The sequence below is a fragment of the Halichoeres trimaculatus genome, unplaced genomic scaffold, assembly GCF_033239565.1.
Source record: "Halichoeres trimaculatus isolate MK-OKI-2021-1 unplaced genomic scaffold, fHalTri1.1 fHalTri1_scaffold_1, whole genome shotgun sequence".
NCBI classification, from domain to species: Eukaryota; Metazoa; Chordata; class Actinopteri; order Labriformes; family Labridae; genus Halichoeres; species Halichoeres trimaculatus.
The window spans coordinates 2,616,962-2,641,144 of record NW_027437179.1 but is presented as its reverse complement, the minus strand read 5'-3'; the positions used below and the strand labels follow the sequence as shown (position 1 = coordinate 2,641,144).

The 24,183-nt window shown below is 42.4% G+C and overlaps 1 protein-coding gene across 2 annotated transcripts in view; it reads right to left on the bottom strand.

The window, feature by feature from the left end:
* Positions 1-7,684: 7,684 nt before the first annotated feature.
* The window catches only part of chl1b (cell adhesion molecule L1-like b), a 128,092-nt gene continuing 111,593 nt past the window's right edge, over positions 7,685-24,183 (bottom strand). For both annotated transcript variants that reach the window (XM_074675300.1, XM_074675382.1), the window contains exons 24-26: positions 20,129-20,260; positions 19,255-19,327; positions 7,685-9,554 (exon numbers count right to left, since the gene is read on the bottom strand). In XM_074675300.1, coding sequence (XP_074531401.1) covers positions 9,350-9,554; positions 19,255-19,327; positions 20,129-20,260 — 410 coding nt within the window. In that variant the 3' untranslated portion in view covers positions 7,685-9,349. The remainder of the gene's footprint in view (positions 9,555-19,254; positions 19,328-20,128; positions 20,261-24,183) is intronic.

Genomic DNA, 24,183 nt, shown 5'->3' with positions numbered 1-24,183 from the left:
AGTATAACTTTCAAAAGACATCTAAACTTACAAATTGAGAGTTTAAATTTAAGTCGGGGCACCACCCAATTTTGGAGAAAACAGGGAAACTCTAGAAAGGTTTACTGTAAGAATTTGTGAGTTAATAATTCATAGAATTACCAATTATCAAGTCTCAATATCAAAAGGCCGCTACATCAGTTGTGAATTCTTTTGAACGGTGTACAGAGGCCATTAATTTCAACCACACAAAGACAGAAAGCAATTTCTTTATATATGAAAAGTTTATTTACTAACTAAAAGAAGAAATATGTGCATGAATAAATAAACAGGTGAAAGATATAAAAGAATAAATGCATAGATGAATGGGAAGTGAAACTGATTGTAATAAACTGGATAAATGAAACAAAAGGACACAGACCAACCCACATAAATCTAACTAACCCACCCAAGATCTCTGGGGCATTGACCACGATATACCAATAAATGCAAGATTGTCTTACACAAATTCTGAGGCCCAAGGAGGAGAGGGGAGGCGGCGACAGAGGTGGCTGGGTCCCGCTGCAGATGTCTGCGGATGTGCATTGAGGGATGATGGAGAGGCTGGAGGCCTGCTGCAGGTCATCTGAGTGTCAAGGATGTCCGATGGGTTGATTCTCACAGCAGCAGTGGTGGCTGGAACAGCAGCGATGATGCCCGGCGTCGGGTCGAAACTGGCAGATTTCCAAAGTCAAATCACCGCAGGGAAAGCGGTGAGTAGCGGTGGTCTCCTGACGTCAGCGCATGAGGGGGAATCCCCGCAGATCAGCTGTGTGTCTCAGGCAGAGACGTAGGCACCGATGGATGGCAGGATGCATCTCGGGCTGGTTGTCTGGGGCCTGTGAGGAGTCCAGAGATGATAGGTGTTGTGCAGGTTGAAGACGTGCTGAGGGCACGCAGGTAGACATGAGAAGAGCAAAGCCTTCGGGAAGAAGGCCGAAGAAAGAGCCAATGTTCTTGTCCTGGAGTGGAGTTTTGATCAGCGAGTCAGTGAGGTCACTTTAGGCTGACGCCCCTTCACATCTCAAATTTCTGCACGTGGATCAGATTGTCCCAGAGAGCACTAACTAAACCTAACTTTATACTGTAAAGAGATCCCCACATGTAATAGTCAATATCACATTTCTTATGATTTAAGCTTCACATCAAGACTAAACATGACAGGTTTTTCTCTTTAAGAACCCAATAAAATAAAAATCAAGATAATAAAATAGAATATGTTTCCAAGACAGTAGTTTTCACACACACACATTATCAATGATTTTCATTACACAATATGTGTTTACAACATTGAAAATGCACATGTAAGTCTTAGTGTAAAAAAATAATTTTTGTGCTGTTCTCAACTGTGTGAATCAAAGAGTCTTTGTCTTTAGAAGAGAAGGTGGGGAGCAGATCTTCCCCTTGGCATTCCTTCTTTCTTGTTCCAAGAGAGGAAGGTCGAGGGTCACAAGATACAACATGGAGGCTGGGAGGTCTCTCCAGCCTCTCCCTGACAGAAGGGTGTCTGTACAGTTTCACATGTCCGCCAGGTGTCAACGAAAAGTCTTCGATTTTACAGCGATGTCTCAATGTTTTATAGTTTTGCAAACATCAGAGGAAGGGATGAGGCTGACTTCAGGAGAAAACCACTTAAGCGCAGAGGTCTGTTTTTCCAAAACTTGGAAACCATGTCAAAGCTGCAAAACCTGGTCCCAGGTTACACCAGGTTACACCAGCGTCGACTGAATGTTTTCTGCGGAGACTTTATCATTAACATGGGAGTGCATTAAAAACTGATAACAGCCTCTCTATTTTCAATTTTTTTAGGTAAACCGATAGAGGAAACGCATTTTTTTAAACATAGAGATAAGCTGATAGCTCGCGCTGCTCTTTCATAGAGACGTATTTTTTAGAATGATGGAATAACAGTGAACTGTTAAAAGCATTCTTGGTGTCATTTCTAATTCAAGGATCTAAATATTAATCTAAGAATATCCTTTTTTCTTTCTGAAAATGTTTTGTGCTCATTTAATTCTCCTCCACAGAGGGATTTCCCTCGCCGCACCCCGTCCCACTGACTTGAAACATGCGTACACAAACTCAGACCTGACGTGGGATCTGAGAGTACCCGACGCCCACGTTTAGACTGATAAATGCCGATCTGTGTGTGGAATGGAGTATACACCCATTTTTTTCAGGCATCCGCATGTTTGATATATGAGGGCCTGTGTACCTGTGTCTGTGTCACACCAAACTCTAGATGAATTATCAAAATCTGTTTATTGTCAGCTCTAATTACTCCACATTGCTCCACATGGCATGGACTGGCTGTCTGTGCTCTTCATGGCATGGACCCGCTGTCTGTCCTCCTCATGGCACGAATCAGCTGTCTGTGCTCCTCATGGCGTGGACCAGCTGCCTGTGCTCCTCATGGCGTGGACCAGCTGCCTGTGCTCCTCATGGCATGGACCGGCTGCCTGTGCTCCTCATGGCACGGACTCCTGTGTGGCAGAGATCTTGTACCTGTTCACTTTTACATAGTGTTTAATGATTTATCTTTTTATATCTGATATCTTTTATCATTATGCTATATTGGCTAATTGTGTAAGCGTAAAATTGATTTTTTTTTTTTTTTCAAATTGTCACCACTATGACAGCATTTTAGGCTGACAATGTGCCAGAACAAAATCTCAATGCACAGCAGGGTCTTATATCCGCTGCTTTCCTCCTTACTCATGTATTACAAAGGAATAGGTCAATTTTTGCACCAGAAGGTACATAAATGTTATTTTAAAGGAAAAGGTACGAAAATGTACCAATATCAGCACTCTTACCCTGACAAGGTGCTGCTGGAGCAACAGGGCGCAGTTACCTTTTTAGGTCCATTTTCTAAACCTTTATTTCTGAGTGTGTAAAACACGGATAAAGCTGTTTGTGGTATTGTCCAAACCTCGTGCAGGATGGAACTAGTTGAAAGACTTACCATAAATTGTCTTCATAACCTGTTCTACAAAATCCAGGCATAGCATTAGATTGAAACGTCAAAATCAGTTTAAACTTTTTAACACGTCATCCATTCGTAGCCTGAGCCTGATGAAATCAGCATCTAATGATACTTCCAAATATAAGAAGAACTCTGACAGCTTTTTAAGGGGACCTCTGATGGTACTAACCACCTTAATAAGCTGTGCTGATTTCCAGCACTAATGCTCTCAATATACATTTCTTTGTTTGAAGAAGAAACTGTTCTTTATAATTTTATTTCACAGTCCCTTCAGAGAGTGGTGACTGTACTGCAGAAGTAAGTGTAGCTCCCGCCATCAGTGAATGTGTATGGGGAACATCCAGCTGTTAACACTGTTCCCCACCTGAAAGTTGTATCAATTGGAGTGTAAGTCTATAACTTCTGATAGGCTAACCAGGCTGAGTGATGACAAATGTGACCCACACCATGAGAACCCCCATCTGGCACTCCCTGTTCTTCACCATCAGACATGGCTGCAGCCCTTTCTTCATGACTCACACTATTAGGGTGTCTCATGTTTTTGATTATGAATCAGAGGGTGTGATGACATCTCAACTAGCACACTTTTCCTCCAGCCCATTTTTTGCGCTGACAGGCAGTAAAGAAGATGATTCATCCAAATCAATGTGTCATCTCACACTGGATCCATTCTGTTGCAGTATGTCTGCATGGCTGCTCCTTGCAGGTAATACGCAGCCATCCTATTTTTTAATGGGTGCCGTGCTGTGACGTATAGATTCAGCGTAGGGAAGATCAAGGGGGACAGGAAGTAGTGAACTACCCCAAACTACCCCAAAACACCAAGTGACTTTCAAAATAAAGCAGACAGTGTCAACATCATTTATCTCGACTACAATGACAAATGGACAGAATGAGCAGAGCCAGACCAGGAGTCAACAGGATAGAGGTTTTACAGCCCAACATGAATGAAGAGAAACTTATATGGAGAGAATTTTGTTTCTTTATTATTCAATCAAAAAGAATAGATTTGAAACCAAAAAATAGATTTGTAAGCATTAGAGGATAAGTGAGAAATGAACAAAAAAAAATTGAGATCAAAACAGAACAGGTTGCAATTGAAAAAAAGAACATGTTTCTTTCCATATTGCCTATAAATCAGTCCTCTTTGCTTGCGAGTTCCAAAGTTTTGCTTGCAAATTCTACTGCACTTAATGGGCGGGGCCTATGCTGGTGAATGAGAGAATAGTTTCCATTGGTTGGTTTGACCTGGCTTTACCGAGTGCCAGCGCCAGTTACCACTTCCCTCTTACACAACACCTGGAGGTAAGTTGATAGCCTCTGGCTACACCCACCGTACACTCACAACAACAACAACAACAACAACAACAACAACAACAGCAACAACAACAACAACAACAACAACAACAACAACAATACATTATAATGAATCACAATGCCCTAAGTTAGCTATGCTAGTGAGTGATTAAAACATTTTGTTCCACGGTACACGCAATGTTATGGTTCCTACACAACAGTACAGGGTTTCCCCCAGTGTATTACAAGCCTGGCAGGCAGCCAGGCTTTACCTGCCCCCATGTCACAGACGTCATGCTCATCAGACCGCTGCTTCACCAGCTGACTGAGAGGTCTGCACTAAGCCCACCGTGTTGCAATTAACAAGAACCGATCCGCAGCTCCACAAGGCTCAGCCAGTTGCTGTAGCATGGCTGCTAGCTGTTAGCACAGGGCTCAAAGCTTTTGTGAGCTAAGATACTTTCCCCACATGTGAGAATGATCCATTGTTTGATTTTTCAGCTCGTAGGGCTCGCGTTTTTGTTTTTACACAGGTTAAAACAGTTTGAACCTACAGTGGCTGGCTGAGCCTTATGGAGCTACGGCTCTGTTCTCGTTAACGGCAACACGTCAGCTCAGTGCAGACCTCTCGGTCAGCTGGTAAAGCGGCGATCTGATGAGCATGACATCCGTGACATGTCCCGTTATGCACGACTATTCTCAACAAAGTTGCGACGCTACCAGGTGATGGAAAAAAAACACCTAATCATGTGTTGATGGAGTGCAAAAAGTGAATTAAAATATTAATAAACAATGCTTAGCCGGGGGTGGCCAGGCCCAGGCTTATAATACACTGGGGGAAACCCTGAACTGTTGTGTAGGAACCATGACACCGTGTGTACCGTCGTAGCCACCTTCGTCGTGCCAAGGAGGACGCCCACAGAAGTGGAGACAGGGCCCTTTACCGGCAGGCCAGAAACACACTGACCAAGGAGATCAGAATGGCAAAGAGGAGCTACTCTGAAAAGCTGAAAAACAGGTTTTCAGCCAATGACCCATCGTCAGTGTGGAAAGGCCTGCAGGAGATCACCAACTACAGGAGACGCCCAGCCCCCACTGCTGCAGACAACAAAGCCCTGGCTGACGACCTCAACTCCTTCTACTGCAGATTCGAAAGGGACCACTTCACACCTGCCCCTCTCCTCTCTGCAGTCACTCTGCCACCACCCACTGACTCTGAGCCCCTCGTCTCAACTCCATCTCACCCCCGGGGCTCCAGCACACCCACCCCCCAGACCCTCCAAGTGAGCGAGGAGGAAGTGACCCGGCTGCTGCAGGGACAAAAAACAGAAAAGCTCCAGGCCCTGACGGGGTTTCCCCCTCCTGTCTGCAAGCCTGTGCAGACCAGATAGCTCCTGTCTTCACCCAGGTCTTTAACCGGTCCCTGGAGCTGGGTGTGGTCCCCTCCTGCTTCAAGCGCTCCACCATCATCCCCGTCCCCAAGAAACCCACCATCTCTGGACTGAATGACTACAGGCCTGTCACGCTGACATCTGTGGTCATGAAGACCTTTGAGCGGCTGGTGTTGGCTCACCTGAAGACCCTCACAAAGGACCTGCTGGACCCCCTGCAGTTTGCCTACCGGGCAAATAGATCAGTGGACGACGCTGTCAACTTGGGGCTGCATTACATCCTGCAGCACCTGGATCGTCCTGGGACCTATGCACGTGTCCTTTTTGTGGACTTCAGCTCGGCCTTCAACACTGTGGTCCCCCCCTCCCTCTGCTCCAAACTGGCCCAGCTCACTGTGCCTCCTGCGCTCTGTCAGTGGATCTACAGCTTTCTGACTGACAGAAGTCAGCAGGGGAGGCTGGGGCAGGCCACCTCGGACATTCGGACCACCAGCACAGGGACTCCCCAAGGATGTGTCCTTTCTCCACTACTCTTCTCCCTCTACACCAATGACTGCACCTCCACAGACGCCTCTGTGAGGCTGCTGAAGTTCGCAGACGACACCACCATCATCGGTCTCATCCAGGACGGTGATGAGACTGCTTACAGACAGCAAGTGGATCAGCTGGTGCTCTGGTGTAGTCAGAACAACCTGGAGTTGAACACGCTCAAGACGGTGGAGATGATAGTGGACTTTAGGAGACATCCCCCCGCCCGGTCCCCCCTCACAGTCCTCAACAGCCTGGTGTCCGGTGGAGAACTTCAGATTCCTGGGCACGATCATCACGCAGGATCTGAAGTGGGAGCAGAACATCAGCTCCATCCTCAAGAAGGCTCAGCAGCGGATGTACTTCCTGCGCCTCCTGAGGAGACATGGACTGCCCCCTGAGCTGCTGCTGCAGTTCTACACTGCAGTCATCGAGTCCGTTCTGTGCTCCTCCATCACTGTGTGGTTTGGAGACTGCAGCGCACTGTGAGGACTGCTGAGCGCATCATTGGTGTCCCCCTGCCCTCCATCCAGGACCTCTACTGCTCTAGGACTCAGAGGAGAGCAGGAAACATTGTGAGGGACTCCACTCACCCTGCTCACGGACTCTTTGAACTGCTCCCATCCGGCAAGCGCCTCAGAGCTCTGCGGCACAGGAGTAGTTTCTATCCGTCTGCAGTCTCCATATTAAATAATAAAAAACTGTAATTAACACTGGCACCTTTTAAAACAGTTTACAGCTGCAATATGGACCGCACAGTTGCACTTTTTCACCTTGGATTGTAAATATCCCATTACTCTGTAAATATTTCTGATGCACATTTTATCCCAGCCCTTTTCTACACCCACATCTTTTTATTTATCTTTTTTTTATTGTCATGTTTATGTGTCATGTTTGTGTCCACTCTTGTACTAGAGAAAACAACTGCCGGAGTCAAATTCCTTGTATGTGCTGCATACTTGGCAATAAAAACCGATTCTGATTCTGATTCTGATTTTTTTTTTCTTTCAATTGCAACCTGTTGTTTTTTGATCTCAACTCTTTTTTTTCAATTGCAACCTGTACAGTTTTGATCTCAGTTTTGTTTTTTCATTTCCTACTTATTCTCTTGTGCTTACAATTCTTTTTTTTTGTTTCAAATCTATTTTTTTTTGGTTGAATAATAAAGAAACAAAATTCTCACCATAGACTAATCATCTGTGACTCCAACTGTCTGTCAGTCATTCACTTTGTCAGACTGAACAATCAGCTGTTGCGAGTTGACAAACGCAGTCAAGATGCAGCGCAACTGATTCGCACTGCAGTCGTATCCGGTGTAATTGAGGTGTCAGTGTTCTGTTATTGATGACTAAAAAGGAAGTTACCAGGATCTAAGAAAGTAAAGCAATTTAATGAAATCAAAAAACAAAAAAAAAACAAAACATTTTTAACATGCAATGACTGAAATTTTACAATACATAGCAGTTGTTATGGATATAAGTGTTAAAGATGATGCTGAACAGCGTAATGAGAATAGTAGAATACCGAAACTCACAAAGTAAAGCTACTTGTAACAGCAATGGTACGTCAGCATGACGGGAAGATGTGATATATCGTGCAACCTCATGACATCAATGTTTGCTGAATGGTTCTACATTTACAGTAGAAGTGTTATTGTGGAAAACTGAAAACACATGATGCATGGTTGTGTCCATGTTTGATTCAACTCAGACTTGGAGAATTCAGAAATATCACTTTAATTTAGCTCTCTAAAAAAATCTGTTGCCTGTTAACACCTTTTTTTTTTTAAAGAAAAAAACAAATTCAAAATTGCAAGCTAATTGCAACAAGCATTCATTTTCTAAATCAGACTCAAGTTTGAAAGCACAAGTCCTTAAATACAAACTCTTGGAAAGAAAAATTAATTCAAAAACATTTCAGAAATCATACTTCACACAACAAGAGTAGCAAATTTTGTTCAGAAAATCACCTCAATGTTGGGCAAAGCAGTGATTTAAACAGGAAACATTAATTAAGATTGTAAATTTTAGTATGAATCTGATCTGACATAGAAAAAAAAATCTTTCACCTTCATAGAAATCATGACTTAATAATGAATGTCTATGATATGCACTGATAAGTCAAGATATTTCTTTTTTATTTGTCAGGTAAAAAAAAAACTGGAAAGAATAAGTTAATAGGCAACATCTTACATTATATTCAATACATTTATTTCAAATATAAAGGTCAGTAATATATCCTCCAAAAAAAAATATTAACTCCATATCCCAACTCATCTCTGATTCCCAGTGCTGGGCAGTAACAGACCACTCAGTAAGATATGACGGTTATAACATACTTTTCTGAGTCACAGCTAGTGGCAGGGATTAAAAAAATATATAGTGGAAGTAATACTACAGGTAAGTATCCAAGTAATGCTGCTTTACTGCATTGTCAAAAGTTGGGTTGTTGGGAAACCAGACAATGTTTCTTAAGATGTGTAGACAGTTAATGTCATAACGACCAATGTGCTTAACTAAAGCTGAAGGGTTGACAAGAGGGTGAGAGACAGACTGTTACCTCCAGTGGCTAGAACTGTTGCTGTTATTTTAGCTGTCTCAATCAAAGATGCAACAAAAAAGGATGAGGGTTTAGGAGGAGGTTCAGCAACATGTAAGTATTAAATAACAGGTTCATTCATATTTACCGCAGCAATAAACATTGTATGACTAAATTACACTTCCTGAGTAACTTGCCCAACACTGGTGTCTGCTACAAGATAACTTCAGAGGCAAAGCTGCATTCAACAACAAGTAACAGACAGTAAGATGCGTGTACAAACTGTACTGCAGCAAACATAATGGACATATAAAAACAAAAAGAAGTTCGAGCCCTCTAAACTTTTTTCGGTGATATTTTTTTTTAAAAGACAATCCACAAATACAACATATACGTTATTTACACAATTGATTCTGTTGACAAAAAAAGGCTTTACAAAACGTGGGTGGCAGTATGTAGTTGGCAATGACGCATTACACCTGACACGAAATCCTGTGCTTAGTTGGAAAATGTCTTGTTTCTTTTTTAAATTTTTATCTTTCAACATGTGAAAACAGTGTCAAGAGGTTGATATGGAAAGCAGTTTTACTCCTTACGCCGGGGTCTGAGCGGTGGCTTTAATCTCAACAGATGCTCTTTTCTCCTTTTGCCCAGCGTACTCGCCGATAAAGGAACCGTCCTCGTTGAACTGAACATCCTCATCGCCGTAGTCCACCAGGCTGTCACCACTGTCCCCTGCTTTGATCTCTCTGCTCAGCGAGTGTTGGCTGCCCTTCAGTGGCTTCTCGTCATTGTCACTGCCAGAGAAGCACAGCGGATTTAAAGTCAGCACATTTCACCCATGGCTTCACCCTATGGCTTATTTGGGGACCAGCGGCCATGAGCTCAAGCTATCGCTGCCTCTACAATAAATCTGTGACCAGCATTTACCAAACACTGACCATGTGATAAATAGACTGCACTTGCATTGTGCCTTTATTATCTTCCAACTAGCAAAAGCTTCAACTTACATGCCATGTAACTACTCCACAGACACGAAAACAGCAAAAAACAGGACATCATGTTTGAACTACCTGATGTCTGAAATGAACAGTTCTTGCAGACCCACTTACAGCCCGCATGGTTAGAAGGATGTGCCTGCATTGTGGCAATGAAGGCAGTGTTTAGCTCCCTTCATCAAGATGAATCATCATTATTTCTCTCATCTTGTTTAGCTAAACGTATGTTTTCTGGTGATCCACCAAGCTGTGTAGGCTGACAAACCATTGTACTTTGCTGTACTTCTGTTTCCAAAACTCATGTCCAACTGTAACCGTTAACAAACAGTAAACAGTAATAATAATTATTCCTTTCTCATTAATCCTCGGATTGAAAGCATTCTTCTACCCTCCATCTTAAGGACGAGTTTTTTACTGAGTCGGAGGAGGGAGGATGCGTAAGAGCAGCCCTAACAGGAACCCTCCAACCTATAGATGTGCCCACATAGTTAATACCATTTAAAGACGTGGTACACTACCCCTTGAACCCTGAATCACACTGGGCATCCAAACCGTGCCGTGGTTAAGCACAATTGCCCCCTGCTGAGCTCTTCCCCAGCTGGAGATTACAGCCAGCGGTCACACTACTCTAAGGCCCCGTTTACATGACGGCGAAAACGGTCAATTCCGCAAACATTTCGTTGCGTTTTGGCCTTCCGTTTAGACGAGACCACGTTGCGTTTTCAGTGAAAACGCAATCTTTTGAAAACGCTCCCCAGAGTGGAAAGATCTGAATCCGCTCCTCCATCCAGCTTCGTGTAAACACAGAGCAGAGCGTCTCAGGGTGAAACACTGACGTCACCCCATGCGCACTCGCAGTTTCAGGTGAAGGCTCCACGCTCAGCCGCATTTCCAGTTGAGCCAGTAGGTGGCGGTAATGCGCGTCATAGTTGGATTGCCGACCGTCTCACACAACAAAACGGCAGAAAAAGAAAGAACAGAAGAGGAGACTTGTCCTCCTGGAGTCGTATGAACGTGGATCATTTTCATGCCGTCTTCATGTAAACGCGGGTGGCTTTTGAAAACGCAAAGGAAGAATCGTTGCGGGAGTCTCCGTGTAAACGGGGCCTAATATGAACTAGACTTTTGTGGGTATCACACATGCATATGGCTTGCCTACGTCACTGTGATGTGTCTGTTTACATGACATCATCAGAGTCAGCACAATGAGACACAGAAAGCACTGCTACAACTTTTAGGGACTTTTTTGACTCATGGTAAGTTGTTTGGGCCTTTAACACCTTTGTTTAAAATGATTGTTGGGAGATTCACTCGTGGCATTCATACATCATGGATTACACACCCTGTCTACGTTCTTGTGCTCGTGCATGAAGTAAAGTGTGCTGAAGCCAACCTCTCTGAAGCATGCCAAAGCAGAGAAGTGAATTGTGCTCAAACACAGCTTGTTTGCGGTCACACTGCCCATTTGAAACGTGCTCTAGGGCTAAAGCGTGCTTAAGCACGGCACGGTTTGCCAGTGTGACCTACTATATACTATACTATACTATACTATACTATACTATAATTTACTTTACTATACTGTACTATACTATACTATACTATACTATACTATACTATACTATACTATACTATACTAAATATCACGATGAATTCATCACCAGCATCAATGAAAACAGACAGGGACAGGGAAATTGCCCGTGCCACGACCTGCGGAACAATTCCTATAGTAGGGTTGTCTTGTTTATTGCCTTTCATTTTCAGTATTTATCTATTCCATTTGCTTAAAAGCAAGTGAAATTGCTTCAAAACCAGTGTTGCTTCCTAACTGAGCAGGTTGATATCCCAGAAGTGTGACTGACTTGGAGTTACTTTGTTGTGATTTTTGTTCCCTTTGTTTTTTGCGCTATATATATATATATATATATATATATATATATATATATATATATATATATATATATATATATATATATATATATATATATATATATATATATATATATATATATAAATGACAGCTGGGATTGGGTCCAGCCACCCGCGACCCTGAACAGCATAAGAGATTAAGGAGATGGATGTATGGTTGGAAAAATAATATGCCATTGTTGAGTGGCTGTGCTTTAAAAGTAATGTATTTTCTTCCATGTCAGCAAGTGGCAGCAGGTAGCTAATGGCCTTAAAACTCTGTACAGCTCAGGTAGCTGTAATAGGGATGAAGAAGTTTTTGAAAAGAAATTCAGTCAGGAAGCCTCTTTTCATACATTGAACCATTTGTTGCCAAATGGATACAGTTAGAATTGGCATAAAAGCTCTGCTTTTCAGAGTACTCCCTGTGTTAGCTGAGCAGCCTGCTCAAGCTTTCGAGGGAGTGCATAGCAAAACCCCCGTACAGACACACAGATTAAAAGGATGTGTACATATCAATAGGATGCATACAGAGTCTTAATAGAAGGAGGCTGGGGTAGAGGAGGAATTATTAAGACAGCTGCAGCTGGGTAGCAAAGAGGTAGCAGGGGTAAGAGAAAATGAAGACATGATTTAAATATGCCACCCTGTCATTGGACACACTCTGTGATTGGTTGAGAGGGGTTAGAGATTGAACACCAGCCTGTCAGCTGATCACAGCTGGGCGTATGACCTCCGTGTCTTGCCTGAACTTACGCTTACTTCAATAATCTGAACTCCGAACTGGACCTAGGAAAAAATCAGACCCTGATGAGGGCTCTAGTTAGGGTGATAGTCAAAAGAAAGCAAAGATTGTGAACAAGGCAGTACAGCAAAAGCTATCTCTCATTCAGATTCACTTTCACCAGGAAGCAGTGACGCTGACTCATGTGTGCTTCATGTGTGGCAAAAAGCTATCCAGCAGTGTCATGGTCTCAAGTAAGCTTATACGCCATTTACAAATAAACCACCTGATGCTTCAAACAAGCATAGCCAACTTTTGTGGGTTAAACCTTCACAGTGAATCAGGAAGGCCTCAGAGCTAGCTACCATGTTGCTGAATCAAAATGTTGCAGACTGTGACAGAGTCATTAACACCACACCTTCAAAGGCATTGTTAAGGAGGTGCATTGGCAAGGACGCGGTCACACTGGCAAACCTTGCCATGCTTAAGCACACTTCAGTCCTAAAGCATGTTTCGAAAGGCCAGTGGGACCGCAACTGTGCCGTGCTTGAGCACGATCCACTTCTCTGCTTTGGCACGCTTCTGAGAGGTGGGCTTCAGCAAGGTACTTCACGCATGAGCACAAGCACAAGCTCAAGCACACAGACAGCGCTTGTGACCCATGAAGTATGATCACTGCGAGCACATCTCTCGACAATCATTCAACAGTAGTTGAGTGTTAGGGGGCTGTCGGGCCAAAACAACTTTCCATAAGTCCAAAAGTCTCTAAAGTTGTAGCAGTGCTCTCTGTGTCTAATTGTGCTGACTCTGATGAAAAGGCGCTTCATGTAAACAGATGCTTCACAGTGACATAAGCGGGCCATGCATGTGTGTGATACCCGCTGAAGTCTGGTTTATATTGGAGTAGTGTGACCGCTGGCCCTACTCTCTAGCTGGGTAATAGCGCTGCAGGGGGGCAATCGTGCTGAAGCATGGCACGGTTTGGATGGCCAGTGTGACCACACCCTTATAGACTTTATTTTGATGGGGCTTTGGGGCATTAGTTTATATTTTTGGTTGATGGTGTGTGTCAGAATATTTAGCTTGTGTATATGTGCTTTGCTAAAAATATTATCAAAATGTGCTCATATGAGGTCATAAATTAACAAGTTTCTTTACAGATGGTTTTAAGCTCCTGAGAGACTACAGACTACAGACTACAGAAATAAAAGTCTTAATATGAGGAATTTAGCTTAGAGCTGTGACAAAAAAGAAATCTTGTGTGTGTGTGTGTTTTTCAGATAAATGATGTGCTTTCAGTTTTAACATGAGTGAGCGTGGTTTGCAGATGCAGATGAATGGCAGGAAATTCAACTGCGGTGGGTGAAACTGTGGTTTTGAGGAGGGCAGACATAGAAGGGAGGAACTTGAAGGTCTGTCTTTGCGGAGGCCGTGGGTGTGTGCGTCTGCAGGTGTCTGTATGTGTATGAAACAATTCCTTTTTAGGTAACCTATTGATGTCGCTGTGTCCTGTAAAAGAACAACAAGATCAAGCACAGAGGCTGTGATGTGACACATACCAGAAGACAACATCTCAGACGAGGAAATGACACGTCTTAATTAGGTGGAGCAACAAAGTATAAGTGGTTCAGGAGATAAGAGAGGTGGTTCTTTTACCCAGAGAATGTCTGTGATGAGGGAGAGATAAACAGAACCACAGATCTGTTTCACATTTTTCGGCTTGTAATCAGTAAATCTCAGTATCAAATTGAGAGCTGAGTCGTTCTTCGTCATCTCTTATCATCATAAACGAACACCGGGAAACAAGGTGAGGTAAAGAGCACTAAGTTTTCCAACATGTGCCATGGGAATTTTCCACTGTTAAAAATGTGCCATGGCTCAAAAGAGGTTGAAAAACACTGCCATAAGTGGATCTAGGTTTCTAGCAGAACCTAAAAAAGAGGTCAAGACTTAAAGAGTTGAGTGGAGTTTGCAAAATTGACATTTTAGAAAAATGAACTAAAACTTTCACTATTTTCTTTTCTGGTGTTTAATATTTTCATTAAATTTTAAGTTTTAGATAACATACAGGAGCATAACGCAAAATACACAAAACAGAGGGAAAAAAAACCCTATCCCCTACCATCACAAAAAGAAAAAAAAAAAAGACGAGTATGCATAAGTAGACCTTAATAGTAAGAGTCTGCCAGAACATAAAAAAAGGGTTCATTCTTGTTCCTTTGTTGAGGGTCTGTTAAAGAAAGTCAAGAAAGGCCCCCACACCTGATGACATTTTCTTTCAGAGCCCCTCATTACATATCTAATTTTTTCAAGCTTGAGATGATATAACATATCTTTAATCCAGTGTGATTTTGTAGGAGGGACTGCATCCTCCTACCTTAGAAGAATCAATCCCCATGCTAATAAAGTTGAGAAGGCAATGAGTTTCTGACTTCCAGTCAGAAAGTGGCCTCTGCTGATTTACATCAGTCACAAGCAGGGTCAATTTTAGAATAAATTTCGTCCAGCTTGGATTTGGGGAGGCGAACACGGTGAACCACTTTAAGCTGGGTCAAAGAGTGCCTCCCAAGGCTCCCAAGCCTTTTTGATGGTATATAAGGAGGAAGAATCTAATTTTGAAATCTCACCCAGCATTGCAGAGATGGCTTTCTTCTTTGTATGATTGAAGGAGAACACAAAATCAATCATGTTGTTAAGAGGTTTGTTTGGAAACCCGGGAATGGGGCTTGAAACAAAATGCCTTACTTGCAAGTATCTAAAAAAAATTGGGGGGAGGAAGGTTGTATTTAACTAACAGCTATTCAAAAGAAGCAAACTTATCTCCTATAAAGAGATCACTGAAATTTTTCAGTCCATGTCTTCGCCAGGCGTGGAATGTGGCATTCTGCATCGAGGGGCAGAAAAAAGTGTTTGCTGTTATTAGACTAGGCAGGCTTATGTTTTGAAGATCAAAGTGCTTTCTAAATTGTATGTTAATTTTAACAGAGTTATGAATGATAGGGTTATTTTTTATTTTCTTTTTTAAATGGAAGAACTAAATTAAATAGATTTACCAGCCTCAGAAACAGCAAAGTAACAGTCTCTCAGATGAGAGTCCACGCCAATGCTTCACAGAGTTTAAGTTAGAGTCACATCTCAACACCGACAGTTCAAACAAGACTGAGTCAGGCCTTCAGGGCCAAATAAGTGCAAAGAAACCACCACTGAGGAAGAATAACATGAAGAAGTCTGTAACTTTCTTTGTTTTCTGCTGCCTGTCTTAACCTGGTCTCCCATGAAAAAGAGGTTTTTAATCTCAATAGGATCAACCTTGCTAAACGAGGGTTCTATAAATAAACCAATAAATAAATAGAAGAAGAGAAAAGTTTGGGCTAAGAAACACATAGAGTGGACATATGTTTAGTGTGAGATTTTTGGTTCCAAATGCTGTGTCTTCATGGGACACAGATAAGTTGAGTGGGTGGTTCCCACCATGAGGCACAAAGAAAGAGGTGTGATGGTTTGGGTAGGCTTTGCATTCTGCAGCATATATTCGATGTCTTAAGTATTATTTTCGGATGGATATTAATATGATGTTATTGATACCAATACCCCGATTGATTCTGCTTATCAATCTGATTCTTTATCGATTCCCTGATCAAATCCTCCTGTGAATTTTCTTTGTACAAAAAGTAGCTTTACAGGTTTTCTGTGTCATCAACATTTAATTGAGTCTAAGTAAATATGAATGAATATGGATATCTCTGGATGTGGTTAGTAAGTCAAATTTGCACATCACGTCACGTTGATGTATTTCATACGTTATTGACTGAGCTAGGCCATCTAGTGTCTCAGAGTGGTTATGGCAATGTTTTGAGCCATAGCTACTCTGAAGTCAACCATGAGCCAGCAGTAACTTTTACTTTATCTTCCTGTTTGGTAAACATTCTTAACAGAAACCGGTTTTCAATACCCATCCCTTGTTTTAATTGAAAACGTAGAAAACAATTAAAAGAATACCCAATGAATGAAATGGTGTGTCTGAACTGTAGACTGGTCCTGTATCTCAATTAGAAGCTGTATCCTTCCGTGTAGAACTTAATTTTCCACAGCTATACTTTGTCAACAATTAATGACCACATACATTTCTTGGTGCTAGTGGTGGTCGTCAAAAATGTAGGGTTTGATGATGATGATGAAGGAGAGAGTGGTTGTTGTCTAAAGGAGTTTGGGGAACTGAAATCTTGACAATTAGAGGATCACACCTGCTAAAGCCATTTCGTGTGGAGCTCACCAAGCAGGAGGAAGGGAGAGTATCACTGTATACAAACAACACACTGCACCTTTGATAACAGCAGATCGGCATTCAGTGAAACTTTATAGAACTGTCTCATTGTGGACATAGATACATTACCTTTAAACAGACATTAATTGGAGGTCCTAAAACAAACGTGTTCTCAAAGACATCAGTTTTCATAACCTGGGTAAAAGTGCATTTGACATGTAAATGGGGAGGAAATATTATCTATCATAATAAAATACAGCATATCACTTCTGAGATTTGTTTTCTTTTTGTATTCAGATTTAACTTATCTTTTCTGGGGCGTACTAAAAGTGTCTTTTTGATCAAACAGTTCACAAGAGGATAATTATTTCAGTTTACTAATACTTAAATAATGTCACATTTGGACGGTAGGATTTGGCTCAATGATCTTAGGCAGGACACAGAATAATCAGACCTTATTTCATCCCCTCATGTAAGTGTGTGGTGCATGTATGTAACCTGGGTTTGAGCTTCAACTAAAGAATCCAGCTGAGATACAGTTCTATTATTTTTTTTCAGTTTTTGTGCAAGCTAGTTGTCTTCTAGTTGTCTGCTAGTTGTACATTTATATAGAAAAGCATGCAACTTGGAAACATATACTGTATAAAACATAAACAAAGTCTCCCCAGACGTCACCCCTCCGTTTCTGAAACGGAAAATGAAGCACAATGGCTATTGCAGCCATATTGGTAGTGGCAAAGGCTTTGCATACAGCTACAGGGCACCTATTGGTCACATGACCCTGAGCTGTGCCTCTGATTGGGTGAGGTCACAATCTTAATATCAACTGAACTGCCAAGTTACAAAAAAATGCAAATAAAATTGCCAATAGTAAAATAAGCGACTCAGACAGGAGATGTTTTTTGAACCAGGCTGTAAATGGGTTAATTTCTGCTTTGAAAACAGCTTTTTTTGGCTTGGTGTTGTAATAGTAGTAGTTGTAATTTTATTGTCTTTGTTTTCACTGCTTGAGATGCCCCACATCCTGCTTCCTTGAGACACCCCATCTCCTGATTCTTCAATAAACTTCCTGATCCTTTTGTCATCACACCTTCAGCCCAACTTCTAGGCCTCTGATCTCAATGTGGATTCCTTTAGCAGACAGAGGGGTGTGAACAGTACCTTTTGGGGCGTTTCTCTCAAGCATAAATGTTGAGCTCGAACTAGGTTCGGGGTCTTTCTTCACTTTGACCGCTCGCTTGTTGACTGACCTTTTTCTTTGCAAAGGAAAATAAAATCTCGCTGGCCGGCAGAAGTCTCTATTTCATTCTTCACCAGAAACAGGAAAATTTCCATAACAGTGTGTATGTCACATACACACTGTTGACTGACTGACTGACTGACTGACTGTTCCAGTACCTACAGAGCCAGCCTCGAGCGGACACTTGAGAAACAGGAGATTTTAGCACTTCCACATTGTTACACAGGGCTCTAATTTTGTGGCGCAGCACAGGGGGCGCAAGCCTGGTGCAATGTTAATTTCATGCAGCACACCGCCAAGTGCTGCCAATTTGACAATTTGGTAGACCGTCTGCGCAGAGATGGGTGTGACAGAGCGCGCAAGGGGGAGTTGACGGCGCACCAGGGGAAGGGGTCAGCAGTTGCATGTTGGGGCAGTGACAATTTTGTGCCAAAAACAGTGCAGAAAGTGCGCTGAAAGCTTGCCAGCTCCAACCTGGTCTATTCTCGGCACAAAGCCGAGAATAGATTGGTGAAAATTGCGCTCAGCAGTGTTAAACCCACTCACTGCTTTTCTCCTCCTTGCTCTGCCATTTGCGTGGAAGAAGGCATGGACGCGCTCCCCTGCGCCTCTCTATGCCTTGAGTGTGCCTCTGTTGGCACTGGAGGAAACCTGCAAAGTGCGCTGGTCACGCCCTGTCCGCGCGGCGAAGGCTGGCGCAGGGCAGGTGCGCCTGCGCTTGTGCCTGGTCTACGAATTTAGAGCCCATTGTCTTAGACCGGAGGTTGACCCTTGCTTGGAAACCACTTTTCTATCATTTTTAAAACACCTTACACTCAGGTGGACATTAACTAGGTGATTTACCAATAACAGATCCCTCTGACTGCAGAATCACACAAACACCATGCTTCAGTAGATTCCCCAGAACTAAACCGTTAATAAAATGTGTCCATATATTGCCCAACTGAAGAGCTTACCCTAAACTGAGAGTATTTAGCATTGTGCTGTGTCCTGTGTGCTGTGTCCTGCGTGCTCCATCAGGACAGAAAGCGGTATCTGAACACCTTAGCGACCAACACAAACACAAACTGTTTCTATGACAAAAATCTCTCTATAGTGATTCTACCACTGCAACAACACTGAGGTGTAAACTGAAAACATTGTTTACCACATATTTCCCAGTTACTCAGTCCATCAAATGTCAGAGGAAGTGTGAGGCTCCATGTGAGCATCACTCAAGCTGGGTTGTTTTTTCAGTGAGGGGAAAAATGCAGAGGGAATAACAAAGAAGAGGAAGAAAATGACTGCTCACAGAAAGGAAACTCATACACCATTGCATGTCAATTGAAGTGAAGTGATGAAATAACACTTTGAGTGTAACACTTACCTGTATTCACAAAATGTGTCATCATTCATGCCCTGGGACTCCACGTCTGGGTGGAGGTCTTCTTTTTCTTTAACTGCTCACAAAATGAAGAGACAACATCAGTGATTTCTGAAGAACAAGCTGCCAGAGAGGTACGCTTTGGCCCCTGCCTGTTTGAACAGGTTCAAGGCTCTGTCTCATTGTTCCCTAGTTAGACGGTTAGCACTTATAAAAGGTTGCAAAGTGTAAAGCAAATGCTGTCATATATTGGTTTTATATAAATGTAAATGAAAATAATGCTACCAACACTTAAGGTGTTTCTAAGTGGGTCTGTATGTGAAGTTAAAAATGCAATAAAGACCAAAGCATGAGGCTGTGGCAAATGTCAGAGTTGCAGTTTGTAATTGAAATTTAATGAGAAAACAGGACAGAGCTGTATCCTGCTCTTTTTTCTGCTGACAAATGAAACAATCGCTGCCCGGACAACAACCTGATGGCCATTAGCTGTAAATAATAAAGCTGATAAGGACTCGCTTTCCCCAACAGAGGGAATAACAGTAAGATACTGCAGAGCTATGCCATTACCTGCTAAGCCAAACCATGGACAGCATTTGCTGTTTGTCTCGCTATGGGCTGCACTTTGCTTACATCGTGGCTGGAAGATGGTGTGTGGCAAATAATGCAGCATTTAACTGCTGGACACAGTAGAGATGCACATTTGTTGAGTTATTTTAACTCTACATTTTAAACAAAACAATTTTGTTTCATAAAAATTTAAAACTGATGCAAGACTGATCATTTGTAACAGAGCAGGAAAGAAAGAGTACACTGGAGCTTAGGTTAGCATTAAGGATTTAAGTCAGGTCATGTGTATGTAATTGTTGCTGGAACCTACCAGAGTATTTCCCTCCTTTATTTCTGTTGACGAAGCAGGCAATCAGCACAATGAGCGTGAGAAAAGCAATGGCACACAGCAGGCCAATAAACCAGCCCTGAGTGGAAATTCCACCGTGTGTGCTCGCCAGACCTAAAAAGAATGAGACAAGGTGACTTTTAAATACCTTAGCCTTTTCATCAAGACACTGATTGAATGTTTACGTCAACAAAGCCTATCTGATGTAAAGAAGGACGGTGGCAGGGCAGCTGATGGGTGTGTTCTGATATTAATATTAAACAGCCAATCCTGCTTGTCTAATTAATCAAGTGAGGAACGCTGTACGAATGTAATTACTCTCTGTGACCCTGCTCGGCTTAAGTAGTAACACCACGGAGGACCACACACATTGCTGCTTGAGTCATCACTCAAGGACATGCAGAGTGCAGCTGACTCTAGAGAGGGTAATCAGTTTGTCTGCATTTTCCTTTTTTTGTATTTGTAGTCAAACAGTTTCAACTGTAAATAATGTCATGATAACATCTGTGTCAGCAGCAAGGCAGTGATAAGGATGACCAATCAGCACTTTCAAAACAGAGCCAATGGCTTGAGAGGAACCTGGAAGTTGTGCTGTGCATGTGATCGAAAACCTTTACCTAACAAGTAGAATGGCCGGACCTGGTCACAGGTGCTACACCATGGTTGCTGAATTTCTGCTGGACGGGTAGCTGTTTAATTTGATTTGTCTTTGTTTTATTTGATAATGACACAGCTAGTGTTACACAAATGCAAATGCTAGCAGGCAGCTAATTGTGATGGTCTCTAACTTTGTTTACACAGACCTTCTATACCGTCTGTTGGTAGATTGCTCCACTGTTGCAGTCCATCAGCATGAATGGGATGTTTTATGAGGCTTTTTAAGGCTGCTGACTATTTGCTGTGAGTACCCCCTTGACCAGTGAGTTTTATGGTGCGGCCACACCAAACGCGAACTCGCGAATTTATTCGCACAAATGGCTTGTAACGCGCCACGTGAATGCCCGAGTCTCGACGCTGGACTATTTTGACAAGCTGAGGGGCGAACATGCGTTAACACATTCCTGCGTGAAGTAGAGAGCCCGTTCATTTAAAGGCTGAAAGCCCCAAAGAGCATCTGAAAAACAATGAGCTGTAGTTTCAAAAGCATGACAGGAGAGTGTGTGAAAGCTTTGGAGATCACAATCAATGCCTGCTGCCTCTCCCTGGTAACCCTACGGCCCTGCCTGGATGTTCCCTAGGATCTCATCCTGGATCCCCCTGACCCATGTTCCCGGAGGTCTCCCTGGGGATAATGAAGGGGTCGAGGAAAGAGAGGACTGCAGAGAACTTCCATCTTTTCCCTGGCTCTGCCCCTGCCCTGCTCTTTCCTCTTCTCTATCAGGCTCAAAACTCCACTGAGGAAAACACAGTAGGACTCAGTGATGACCCGTGCAGGCAGATCCAGCTGGAAACAAATGTTTACAGAACTTACATTCAAAACCTGTCTCCTCAGAGACTTTCACCTAAGCCTTGCTCCTTTTTTTCCGATCTCTGTAGAGTACACACGTTGTATCGTATAACTCTGGATGATGACACACTGCACAGATTGTTTTCTCCTCCATCCTCCGGTGGAGTTGGAGCCGGAGCAGGTGGTGGTGCTCCCCCACGTCATCAAATCGTCGTGACGTCGGGGGGGGAATGTCATTGCTGATTGGCGGCCACGGCAAGCCTTCACGCAAATTTGCGTCAAAAGTTGAAGTTGAAAAAAGCTACAGGATCTACTCTTTAATTTGTAACAATTTCCACATATTTGTTTGTTTGCAATGTCTTTGTGAATTGTAAACAGACTTTAATGACCCTGTGCATTGTAAATATCATTGGATTAATACCCAACACTTTGACAAACCAGGCATTAGGTGGTTAACTGGTTTTTAGGACTAACTCCTGTGTAACAAGACAATTTTTATTAAAAAAAAAAGAATTTCTCTTTTTTTTTTAAATTGAATTGAATGAAAGTTTATTTTGAAAATGTAGAAGAAGAATAGCGTTACAGACACAGCCAACATACTTAACAACAACTTTAACATACTTGACTTACCGCTTCAGGCTCCTATTGTTAATACCCACCTGCTGTTTTATCCTTACTACAGACACAAGTAGCTATGACATGGCTGCCAGTGTAAATTAGGAACTTGCTCACAAAAAAGGTACACTTAAGTAAGTTGTGCGAACAATCCTCAGTATGCTGCAAAGTTTGTTCAAAAGTTGCTTAGACTTAATACAGAGAGCACAGTCAATTTTTTCCAACATCTCAAACAGAGGGATGCAGCAGAGGAGGGAAATGGATTTTACTAAAAAAGAGAAATAAGGCCATCACAGCCCACACGTATCCCAAAAAAATCAAATAACATTGGTGGAGCAGTGGGCTTTTTAAATTGCAGCTTGCTTCAACCTTTGTTAGCGTCTCTGATGTACTTAGGTATGAAGATGTAAATAATGTAATTGTTATTACTGTCATCTTCTTTGAAGTAGAGCAAATATTGCACTTCATCTGTCAAAGAAATATAAACTAACCTCCTGACGCACAGTCAGGAAGGAGAAAATTATATAATGTGATGGATGATAGACATCATTAGTATGTATACAGAAAGTTCTGATAGCAGCTGTCAGAGGGAGTCAAAAAAAAACAGTCTTCTACATTTCTCACAGCAAACATGCAAATCTATAGCTCTGTCTCCTGCTCAGGTGTATTATTTACTCAGCACACAAGGACACCCGCGTCTGTGCTGCCCATCCCAATCGCTGCAAATGACACTCTCTGACTAATGTTGATGGATTAGTCTCCAACTATGGTAATCCCTGTCATTGGTACTGCATAATAACTTTGAATGACAAAAGCCCTTGGACTAAAGATATCCTGAGGCTGCTGCCATGTTTTGTCACCGTGCTACTCAACTTGCCATTAGACACTGCAAGGAGCAGCTGCTCACCCAGCAGGGAGTCGATGCCCTGGAAGACACCTCTTCAAAGTCACGAGACTTTTTCCACGAGAGGCCAGGAAATATTCTGATATAGAAGCTCTCAACAACCCAGTCAGCCCGGGAGCATGTTTCTGTTCCCTGTCCTCCCTCAGCTCAGTTCCTACAGTCACAGAGCAGGTTCTTGTTTACCCAGCTGAGGATTACATGAGAAGGTCAGGTGACCTCTGGTTCAATTCAGCGGCAAGTACAGGGCAAGACGGGTGCCAACAAATCAATCTATGACAATTAGACATATTTGTCCCCTACACATGAGTGCACTCCACAGCTCCACAGCTCAGAGTATAGCTCCAGATCTCCCTGTGGGATGTAGGGAAATCAAAACCAGCTTTTAACCTTCTGATAAATGAATCATGAAAGCCTGTGTCAAGATGTTTTCCTCGAGAGTTTTTATCTTAAATGAGGGTAGAGAAAAAATGTCTCAAGTTTTTTTTTTTTTTTTTACATTTATTTTTTCATGAAGTTACTGACACTTCCACTCCAGTGGACTACATGTGCCTGAGCATTCACCATCAAACACTACAGAATAGCAGTTTGATGGTATTTCTTCCTTCTCCCCTGTCTTTAGGAGCTAGGAGTTAATGCTGAGTAAACCTGCATGCAGTTTGAGTCAGCTATCGTTGCTTTTGAATGTGTTCATTTTTGACTGAAAGATGGCATCTGCAGCCTCTGTGTATCAATGAATTTGTGTTCTCAGACAATACCATGAGGAAAAGTTTAAACATTTGGGGATAATCATTTGAAAATTTAAAAAACAAATTCATATAAAAAAAAAAAATGTCTCGGGCCTTAGAGGCTGTTGGCTGTTGAAGACATCTACTCCATAGGATAATATTCAGTACCCATAATAGACTATTGTATTTAGGAGGACTTTTAAATAGCTGTCACCTGGAGGGAGCATATTCTGCAACTTCGTTTGGTTAAAATGACTAAACTGTTAAGATTTTACAGAAACCTAATACGGTTTCTTTAGAATAATGAAATAGAGATTTCAAGGCTGCAGGACACAGTTCATTAAAA